Source organism: Nicotiana tomentosiformis, chromosome 4 (assembly GCF_000390325.3).
Source record: "Nicotiana tomentosiformis chromosome 4, ASM39032v3, whole genome shotgun sequence".
Classification (NCBI taxonomy): Eukaryota; Viridiplantae; Streptophyta; class Magnoliopsida; order Solanales; family Solanaceae; genus Nicotiana; species Nicotiana tomentosiformis.
The window spans coordinates 94,815,272-94,826,574 of NC_090815.1; the positions used below are offsets into that span (position 1 = coordinate 94,815,272).

The 11,303-nt window shown below is 39.1% G+C and overlaps 1 protein-coding gene across 1 annotated transcript; it reads left to right on the plus strand.

Annotated features, from left to right (window-relative positions):
- The first annotated feature begins 7,734 nt into the window (after positions 1-7,734).
- Positions 7,735-9,939, plus strand: LOC104084573 (peroxidase 12-like). Its single transcript, XM_009588475.4, has 3 exons — positions 7,735-8,202; positions 8,446-8,640; positions 9,090-9,939. Exons 1-3 carry the CDS (start codon positions 7,972-7,974, stop codon positions 9,711-9,713), a joined length of 1,050 nt encoding a protein of 349 aa, XP_009586770.1. The 5' UTR covers positions 7,735-7,971; the 3' UTR covers positions 9,714-9,939.
- Positions 9,940-11,303: the final 1,364 nt, after the last annotated feature.

Below are 11,303 nucleotides of genomic sequence, written 5' to 3' on the forward strand. Positions count from 1 at the left end.
AAGTGAAAGGTTTCTATATGACGGAGTATTTATTCTATTAGTAGATCAGAGGTTATTATGGAATTCTTGTACTCTCGCATATTAACATGTTAGGTGCAGTAAGCGACATGGGAATCGGAAGCTGAGGGTCAAGGTTGCGGTTCGGTGTTGACAAGAATGTCACAAGCTCGGACGAGCAGGAAAGAATTCAGATGGTTAGAATAAGCTGGTATTTTCTTTAGCGTCACATGAGATCGATGTCATGTATAAGAGGCTTTGTGTATTAATATGCGGATTCTTGATTTACCTTACATCATTAGTGTGGCTGGCGGTATGGATGTGCAGACTTGTAACCTGGTGCGGAAGGTCGTGGGAGTGTATCCCACGGGAAGATTGTATAAGTGTGATACGTAGTCACTTGATTGATAAAAGATTGAAATCAAGTATGGAGATTTTGGTACTATCGCTAATGTGAGAGTTTAGGCCTGAAAGGGGCGCTCTATTCAGTTGGTTGTGAATTGTGGAAGTTTGTTCTTGATTCGACGGTTGTCCTTGTGTGTCATGGGAAAAGGGGGTTATTGTGGATCCTTGAAAGGTTATTAGCCAAGTGCGGTACGATCAGAATCGGCTTGAGGTTCGTGGATGGATCTAAATGTGAACGTGGGCTCTATAATAGGCCAGATGTGTCCATTCCAGCATAGCGTTGTTTACGAAGGAGTCTTCAGGTCTTGGATGTTGTTTCCATCGCCAGATATTCCGTGTGATCTCTATTGTGCCATGTGGGTTGTGAGACGATATGGCTATTCACACTCGTATTAATATCCCATGTAGTTATGGTGTTGTGAGGGCAGGATGGCTCTCGAGATACAGGTCCTTTATTGCACCTTAGTCGTGCTTGAGTTTTGTAGCGTATGGCGCCATATGTCTCCCCAGGGATGGTATTATGCACTTGGCGTGCTTGTGGTCGGCATTCAGACATTTCGTAGGTGTGAGCATTCTAGATCGACAAAATTTCCTTATAGATTATTATGTATGTATCGGGTGGCACGCCGCCACAGGTACATTGGTTGGATCGGGTGGCACGCCACCACGGGTATGTTGTTTGGGTCGGGTGGCATGTCGCCATGGGTATCATGGTTGGTTCGGGTTGCACGCTGCAGCGGTGTCCTGCGTGGATTGGGTTGCACGCCGCAACAGTGGGATGTGGAGTACAGTTCCCTATATCTATTCGCGTGTGTTTTGTCCCTCATTTTCTGGAGAAGGTTCATGACATCTTTTCGGTAGTTTAATTAGTTACGTGGGTTGAGTAGTTCGTTCCAGAGTTTGTTTCCCTCATGTATCATATTCGAGTTTGTAGCTTATCAGCACATTGTGGCATCACATGAGACTTTTGCAGTGTCCGGGGTGGCTTATTGCCTGAGCATCTTGTACTAGGCGAGACAAGATTTATTGGACCTGGGATCAATGCGATTAGACTAATATAAGGCACATTAAAGAGTAAATATCGTTATTCAGTCCAAAATGAGGTAATGGTTCTTGTCGGGAGGAGAGACACTATGAATTGTGATTCGGCAGGTGTTTATGGGTTTCTTCACACCTCTTCTGTCGTGGCAGTATTGCGAGAGTTAAAGCAAGGCCTATATTGGTCATGAGGTATACTACGGGCTTCGGGTCAGGGGAAATTTCAAATGTTGTGCTTGGGAAAGATTGCCTTAGGAAAATGAGTAACACGGTGCATGGTATGAATTCAGTAAGGGTATACAATCATGTTTGGGTACAGTATGTAGTGATTAATACGGTGTTCGTATATTGGAAACAGGCCTGGTGGAGAATTGCGGATGTTGGAATTTGACTCTAAGGCTTACTTGATTTATCTATGGATTGGCTCGAGCTAATGTGCTTAACTGGGTTGTGGTAGCATGGGTAGGTTCACGAGGTGTTAAAACGTAATTTTGGACAACTCCGGAACAATTCTTAGCACGTTCGAGGACGAACGTATGTTTAAGTGGGAGAAAATGTAACGACCCGACTGGTCGCTTTGATCTCTACCGCGTCGTTCGGTGGTTTGAGGCCACGAGTAGCTTTCTTTCAGGTACTATGACTTGCACGTATGGTCGGAATCAAATTTCAGGAAGTTCGGAGTTGATTTGGAAAGATAAATTCTAATTTCGGAAGCTTTAAGTTGGAAAACTTACTAAGGTTTGAAATTTTTATAAATGACTTCAGATTCAGGATTTGAAGGTTCCAATAGGTTCGTATGACAATTTTGTACTTGGGTGTATGTTCGGGTAGCCCGAGAGTATTTTGACGCTTATTACGGAAAGTTAGCATTTTGAAGGTTTAATAATTTTCTAAGTTTGGGTTGAAGTAGATTTTGATGTTATCGATGTACGTTTGGGATTCCGAGCCTGGGAATAGTTTCGTATGGTGATTTTGGTCTTAGGTGTGTGTCCGGACGTTGATTTGGGAGTCCGTAGGTCATTTCGGCGTCAATTGGCAAAAGTTGGAAATTTGGATGATTTTGAGATGTTTGACCGGGAGTGGACTTTTTAATATCGGGGTTGGATTCTAATTCCGAAAGTTGGAGTAGGTCCGTAATATCAATTATGACTTGTGTGCAAAATTTGAGGTCAATCGGACGTGATTTGATAGGTTTCGGCATCGATTGTAGGAGTTTGAAGTTTCAAAGTTCATCAAATTTGAATTGGAGAGTGACTCGTATTTTTAGCATTGTTTGATGTGATTTAAAGGCTCAACTAAGTTCGTATGATGTTTTAGGAATTGTTGGTATAATTGGTTGAGGTCCCGAGGGCCTCGGGTGGATTCCGAATGGTAAACGGATCAAGTTTGGGCTTGGAGGAATGCTGGAGCTGCTGTCATCCGGTGTAACTGCACATGCGAGGTTTTGGTTGCATGTGCGGAGCCGCAAAAGCGGCAAGGAGGGTCTTACAAGCGGTTCTGGGCGAGCTGGGCAGTGCCGCAAGGTACGAGACTTTCTCTGTATCTGCGATGGCGCAGATGCGGCCTCATGGAGCGCAGAAGCGGAGTGGAGCGTAGGAGCAAGGTGGATTTGCGCACCTGCGATGTCACAGGAGCAGGACATTGTCCCCAGGTGCGAAGGGAGGCCTCCAGTGTTTTCCGCAGAAGCGGTCTTGGTGCCGCAGAAGCGGCCTTTGGCTTCGCAGTTGCGAAAGTCGCTTGGATAGAATGTATAAGTTAGCCAAATCGGGTTTTGGCTCATTTCACCTCTTTTCTCTCGTTGGAGCCGGTCTTGGGTGCGATTTTGGAGTGACATTTTGTCATCCTTCATGAGGTAAATAATTTCCACATATTGTGAGCTAAATACATAGTTTATATATGGATTTAAACATGGAAATTAGTAGAAAATTGGGATTTTGAAGAAAAACCTTGACATTTGCATTCTTGGATTTTTTACCACGAATTTAGGCATGGAATTGGGAATAAATCATATATTTGAGTTTGTAGTGTTATGGGTAACAATTATCTTTAGAAATGTTCTGAATTCGGGAACGTGGGCCCGAGGGTGATTTTATCAACTTTTCGAGCGGAGTTGGAAATTATTGTAAATTGAATTATAATGAGTATTAGAGTATATATTTATGGATTTGCACATTTATTGACTGATTTTGGAGAGATGGGCATCGGTTTGAGTTGTTGGAAAGGCTTTGGAGCCGGTTATGGAATTTCAGAGCGAGGTAAGCCTCTTTTTTAACCTTGTAAGAGGGAATTAACCTCATAGGCAAATTGATTTAATATGTGCTTCTATTTGTGGGGGCTACGTACGCACGAGGTAACGAGAGTCCGTGCGTAGCTACTATTATGCTTTTGTTCGAGTAGTCTAGGACCCAGATCATGTTATACTTGCGATGGTTGCATACTACTTGTTAATTTAATTGCTTAAATCATATTGAGACTTGATAAAGGAATTGTAAAAGGTTAAACTTCCTTTTCTTGACCGTTAAGGAGAATTTGGTATTCCCTTGAATAATTTCCCCTTAATAAATCTTGAACTGGTTGTTGTAAATGTATTTTCTCTTTTGTGGAGCAGGCCAAACGCCTCGGTAGCAGATAGATGCATCTATGGTTCACATCGTTCGACCCTCGGCAATGCACAATTTAAATATTTATGTTGGATCGGGCCGTACGACCTCTGCATGATTTGCGCATGATAAATCTTTGGAACTAATAATAACTGATATTGCTTCATTGGCTTGTGATCTAAATTGTTAAATGACGAAAAATAAATTTAGAAACTTGCTATTATTAAAGGAATTGTTTGCTTACCTCTTGTTTATTGGGTTTTCAGCTCTTTTATACAATCCATGCTTAATTATAATATTGAAATCTTATTGTTGGCCCATAGTAAGTGTCGGAGTCGACCCCTCGTCACTACTTCTTCGAGGTTAGACTGGATACTTACTAGGTACGTGTTGATTTATGTACTCATACTATACTTGTTGCACATTTTTATGTAGGTACATATATATCTAGTGGTCTTGTGGGCGCAGAGGTGTGGTTGATGCGGGAACTTAGGCGAGCTGCATTCTATATTACGATCTGCAGCCAGCAGAGTCTCCTTCAGGGTTATTTATATCTTTCCTGTCTAATTTGTATTCTGGACAGATGCTGTATTTTATTTTACTCCCTAGTTAATGCTCATACACTTGTGATACCGGGTTTTGGGAGTGGTTATGGGTTGTTCAATATTTTTGTTGTGAAAATATTATCATTTACTTCGTAAGTTCTATCTTTTACTATTTAATTGAAGGAAATTACGATTTGAAAATACTAAAATGAGTAATTAAGTTAATTAATTATCATTGGCTTGTCTCACAACGGTGCTAGGCGCCATCACGACCTTTAATGAATTTTGGGTCGTGACAGAATCGATTGAATATAGTGGTGGATTATGTCTTTGCATACAATGTTGAATCTAGCATTATGCAAGATAGTGAGGATCTTGAACCTCAATCTGTTGGAGAATGTCGACAAAGACATGATTGGCCAAAATGGCAAGAAGCAATCTAATCTGAGTTGGATTTACTTGCGAAACGTGAAGTTTTTAAGTCTGTAGTCCAAACACCTAATGGTGTTAAACTTGTTGGCTATAAATGGGTCTTTGTACGAAAAAGGAATGAGAAAAGTGAGGTACAAAGATATAAGGCACGCTTTGTTGCACAAGAATTTTCACAAAGGCATGGTGTCGATTATGAAGAGATGTATTCTCCTGTTATGGATGTTATAACGTTCTGTTATCTCATTAGTCTTGTTGTCCATAAAAAACTTGACATGCATTTAATGGATGTAGTTACAACCTATATTTACTGCTCACTTGATAATGAGATATACATGAAAATTACCAAGGGATTTAAAATGCCTGACGCACATAATTCAAAGTCCCGAAAAATATTTTCAATCAAATTGCAAAGATCTTTGTATGGTCTAAAGAAATCAGGAAGAATGAGGTATAACCGCCTTAATGAGTGTTTATTAAAGGAAGATTATATAAATGATGTCATTTGTCCATGTATTTTTATAAAGAAAACAACATCGGAGCTTGTTGTACTTGCTGTATATGTTGATGACATAAACCTTATTGGAAATCAAAAAGAACTCCAAAAGGCAATTGATTATTTAAAAAAGGAATTCGAGATGAAAGATCTTGGAAAGACAAAATTATGTCTTAGTTTGCAAATTGAATATTTGGCAAACGGGACTTTTGTTCATCAATCTGCCTACATAGAAAAGGTATTGAAACAGTTTTACATGGATAGAGCATATCCATTAAGTACTCCGATGATTGTTCGATCATTTGATGTGAATAAGAACCCGTTCCGACCTCAAGAAAAGAATAAAGAACTTCTTGGTCCTGGAGTACTATATCTTAGTGCAATTGGTGCACTAATGTATCTTGTTAACACTACAAGGACTGACATAACTTTTTCAGTTAATGTCTTAGCAAGATATAGCTCTGCTCCTACAAGGAAACATTGGAATGGAATTAAACACATATTGCAGTATCTAAAAGGAACTACCGATATGGGCTTATTTTATAACAATGATTGCAGCCTCGATCTTATTGGTTATGCTGATGCTATATATTTATTTGATCCACACAAGGCTCGATCTCAAACTAGCTATGTGTACATGTGGAGGCACTGCAATATCTTAGCGATCGACTAAGCAATCAATCGTGGCTACTTCATCTAATTATGCTGAGATAATTACTATTCATGAAACAAGTCGAGAATGTGTATGGTTGACGTCAATAATACACCTTATTCGAGACAAATATGGTTTGAAGTGTGACAAACTACCCACAATTTTTGTATGAAGACAATGCAACATGCATAGCCCAACTGAATGGAGGATTCATAAAAGGAAATAGGACAAAGCACATTTCACCAAAGTTATTTTTTACACATGATCTTCAAAAGAATGGTGATATCAATGTGCAACAGATTCGTTCAAGTTATAATATTGCTGATTTGTTCACCAAATCTCTACCGACGTCAACCTTCAAGAAACTAGTGTACAAGATTGGTATGCGAAGGCTCAAGGATTTGAATTGATGCTCTCATCAGGGGGAGTTAATACGCGATGTACTCTTTTTTCCTTACAAAGTTTTATCCCACTGGGTTTTCCTTGCAAGGTTTTTAATGAGGCAACCAAAAAGCGTATTTCTAAATATGTGTAATCTTTTTCCTTCACTAGGAATTTTTTTTCTAATTAGGTTTTAACAAGGCACATTATCTATGGACATCCAAGGGGAAGGGTTATAAGAAATATTAAATTATAGTGGATGTCTACTCTTCCTCCATGATCTTCATCTCAAATGCTTAATGACATATTTTTTATGTTTAATGACATATTTTCTTTACTTTGCATGCTTATATAAAAGCCTTGTAATAGATAGAAAAATACACACAATTGAAGAAGAAATAATCTCTCATCTTTTTCTCTCAATATCTCTTTGCTTGTTTTTCCTTATTCTATGTTGTTACTTTGAGCTATATTTCATAATAGGGATGTCGTTCTTTGAGTAATTATATGCAATACGTGTCCATTCAGAATTGGGTATGAATTGTCCGTTAATTGGAAGGTTAGAAACATTAAAAAGAGTAACAACTAAGGCAAATATCTTCAAAAAATATAATGGAAGGTTAATATACTTAATAAAGTCTAAAGCATACAGAGTCAACAATCAAATTCAGTGAAATTCCATAAGTGAGATTTGTGAAAAGTAATGTGTACATAGACCTTATTCTTACCCAAATAAAGGTAAAAATGCTACTTTCGAAATGTCTAAAAATAAAGTTTATCCTGCTATCTTTGTATCGAGCTAACCTTATCTAGAAAGAGGCAAAAAGTTTAACCAAAGTGTGACGACCACATTGCTCTTTCTCCATCGTTAGCGCCTGGCGGGAAATGATAAGCTAAAAAACACCTCTTTTTGTTAGTGAAATAGGCACACACCTATACTCGAATTCATAATTTCAAATTTAGTGTAAAAAAAAACTTATTCATCTTAACATCGCTTGATGATAGAAATAAATTGTACACCAGCAAATGGGATACAATGAATAGTACCCTCCATTTTCTCCAAATAAAGTTGGCGTTCTTTATTGGCGGCTAACATATTCTATTTTTCTATTGAATATAATAACAATGGAAAAGATAATTACACTCTGCACGAAATTTGCAAATATAGTACTCTAAAGATCAGAGAGATGTGCCTGTCTTGGAATCATTATTTCTATGCAATATAAATTACTTAAAATATATTCAAAGTAAAAGGTCCAGAGCAGTGTGACGGCCACGCGGCTCTTTCGTACAATAGTAATTTCCGAGATGCCCCTTAAAGTAAAAAAAATATCCAAGTGGATAACTTAATCTTTGCTATAAATCTGAGCCTTGTTCTTGCTGTCTTTGTATCAATTTAGCTAACCAATCTAGAAAGAGACAGCAGCTATGGTGTCCGCTACTTCAAGTTTTCTACTTCTTGTTCTTGTTTCTTCTTCCTTCTTTGTAATAGAAGCCCAGATACCTGCTCCAGTGAAAGGTCTTTCATGGTCATTTTATCAAACCAGTTGCCCTCAGCTTGAATCCATTATTAGGAAGAGGCTTGAAAAACAGATCAAAGATGATGTTGGCCAAGCTGCTGGCTTACTTCGCCTTCATTTCCACGATTGCTTTGTTCAGGTAATTAATATTGAGAATGGAGTTTAAGAAAAAAGAAGATTTTTCCGACAAATACTAAAGTACTCTAGAATATGCTATGATATTTCAACACAGGAGCATGTTCTTAAGAGTACTGTTGAAGAGTTTCTAGATATAAAATGTGTCATTCTTTTAATACATAAAAAAATAATACAAGAGCGCATTGATTATGTTACTTCAAAGTAGATTAACTCTAGTATTAATTTTGATGGATATGTAATGCAGGGATGTGATAGTTCAGTGTTGCTAGATGGATCGGCAGGAGGGCCAAGTGAGCAAACTGCAATTCCTAATTTGACACTAAGAAAGAAGTCATTCAAGATAATTGATGATCTTAGGAAAAGGGTTCACGATGCCTGTGGGCAAGTTGTATCTTGCTCTGACATTACAGCCATTGCTGCTAGGGACTCTGTTGTCTTGGTAAGACCAAAACTCCCATTTAGTCCTTGTTTCTTGGTTTAGATCGTACTAGTTTACTAGGCAGAAACTCTTCATTTTCATACCAAAACTATATGTTTTGAAAGATCATAATAAGATATGGAGTTCATTTACAGAAAAAGGTGATTTTCTTTTTTCTGAATTTGGGACAGGATAAAGGTGAGATAATGACAGATAAAATTTTTAAAGACTGAAGGCGTCATGAATGATAAAATTTGGGACAGGAAAAAGTTGGTTTTTATCATTAATTTCAAAGAACTCGCCACACCCCCCACCCCCCCCCCCCCCCCCCCCGCGTCTTCAAATTTATACTTGTCAAATCTCTCTCTCTCTCGTCTGTTTCATATCCATTTTTTAAAATTTTGACTTTTATATATTGTCATAAGCTAGACTTATTGGAGTATTTACTTGTGAGCTTATGGTCATTTCAGACTGGTGGACCCAACTACAATGTACCCTTAGGAAGAAAGGACGGACTCAACTTTGCAACAGAACAGGCAACCTTAGACAACCTTGTTGCACCATTTGCCAACACCACAGTCGTCCTCAGTCGCCTTGCAACTAAGGGTTTAGACGCCACCGACGCCGTCGCTCTATCCGGGGCCCACACCATCGGAATCAGCCACTGCACTTCCTTCACCGACCGTCTCTTCCCTAACCAAGACCCAACCATGGACCAAACATTCGCTAACAACCTTAAAACCAGTTGTCCAACCGCGAACTCCAACAACACTGTCGACATGGATATCCGAACCCCTAATTTATTTGACAACAAATACTACGTTGATCTCATGAATAGGCAAGGGCTTTTTACTTCTGATCAAGATTTGTTCACTGATAGAAGGACTAGGGGAATTGTCGAGAGCTTTGCTAAGAACCAGTCACTGTTTTTTGACAAGTTTGTGATTGGTATGATTAAGATGGGACAGTTGAACGTGGTGACCGGTGGAAATGGTGAAATCAGGACTAGGTGTGATAGGAGGAACAAGGATAAGAAGGTTGATATTGCTACCGTTGTTGAAGATGTGGAGGAAACTTTCTCTGCTTTGTTTTAAGTTTAATAATCCTTTGTTTTATCTCGGGGATAAAAGATTTTTAATGCTTTTTTGTAATAATAACGAGTGTCTTAGCTAGCATAATAATAACCTTTTGTTTGTTAATGTAATGTAAGAATATGTGTTTTGGATCTTATTTTTTCTTCTGAAAAAGTTTGCTAGCTCCATGGCATCATAATTATGTAAGTATTTATTGTTTACCCGTAAAGCGGTATAGTTGAATTTATACGTGTTTTCTAAACAAATGAATTTATTTGATCCTAAAATAGTAAAATCATCGAAGAATTATTTATGCAATACTTAAGTCTTAAGATATAGACAAAATAGCATAAACAATAGTTCCGGGAATAGAGTTTCCGGGCACAACAACAATGAAATAAAAAAGTAATAAGATAAGACTGTATTGAGCTTTGTGTAGAATGTAGCGTAAATTTGTCAGAAAATTCGTGTCCTTTACAATGACAAGTGAGCTCACTATTTATGGCTTCTTCCTCAAAGCGTACCGGATTTTCAAAGACCAAGAACAAGGCCGATGACTCTGCTCCTCCAATAGTGGGCTCCATCATCCCTAGAAGTCTTATTAACACAAAAGACTTCGAAAAGAAATTTTCTACTGCTAACTCTCGTACATGGGTCGTCAGTGGTTACCCTTCTTCCATACGTCCTTCTAGCATTCCTGTTGTGAAGGAAGACTGTCACTGCCATGACTTGGAAATTATTGCTCCTGATCTATCGGAGCGAGTCTCCCTACCGAAGGAGGATTTTATATATTTTTACACGTATCCCTTTACTTTGGGTGCGTTCTCTTTGAGCGGAGAGCTTGACTCCGTGATTGTGGAGTTTTGCTTCCGCTACCAAGTGTGTTTGGCACAAGTAAGTCATTCTGTGTGGAGGACGGTTGCTTGCCTTCGGCGTTTGTGCCATGAGACTGGAGAAGAGCTAATCTTAGCTCATATGATGAATCTCTATTCTCCCAAAATCTTCCGCGGGGGAATGATAAACCTCTATAAACGTGTCCACCATGATTTGTTGTCTAGCAGACAATGACCATGGGTGGATGGAACGGTTCGTTGCAGCTGCCACCAACGACATCATTCCGGCAATGGCTCCATCCTTTCCGGCCGCTTGGAAACACATTCGTAAGCTCTTTGTTTAGTATTTTCTTTTACTAAATATTTTTCTATAGTCGTATTGATCCTCCATCCTTCGCCTGGTTTAACAACTCGATGGATCCCACCGGTGGTTGAAGGTTTGGAAATGTGGGTACAAAAGATTATGGACGTTACGATGCCCGAGACTCGCTTGTGGAAAGAACTGCCCCCTAAATACTGGTGGAAGGCCTAGAATCGTGGTAATTCAAACTCACCTTGTTTCAATTTTTCATGTGAAGAACTTGATTGATCCCTTCTAACCTGTCTATGAAATTAGGTCTACCCGCGAGCTCTATTGATATTCCCGAGAAGAATGTCTTGGCTGATCCTGCCGATGCCCCCGAGTCATCTCCGGTAGTGATGGTGACTGGCCCTCCTTCCGGGCCGCTCATAGACACCGTGACGATCGACGATGATGAAAAAGCTAGTGATGAGGGAG

Coding starts and splice junctions, on each gene's coding strand:
- LOC104084573 (XM_009588475.4), top strand. CDS start 7,972: ATGGTGTCCGCTACTTCAAGTTTTCTACTTCTTGTTCTTGTTTCTTCT. Junction 8,203..8,445: donor TCCACGATTGCTTTGTTCAG/GTAATTAATATT, acceptor TATGTAATGCAG/GGATGTGATAGTTCAGTGTT. Junction 8,641..9,089: donor CTAGGGACTCTGTTGTCTTG/GTAAGACCAAAA, acceptor TGGTCATTTCAG/ACTGGTGGACCCAACTACAA.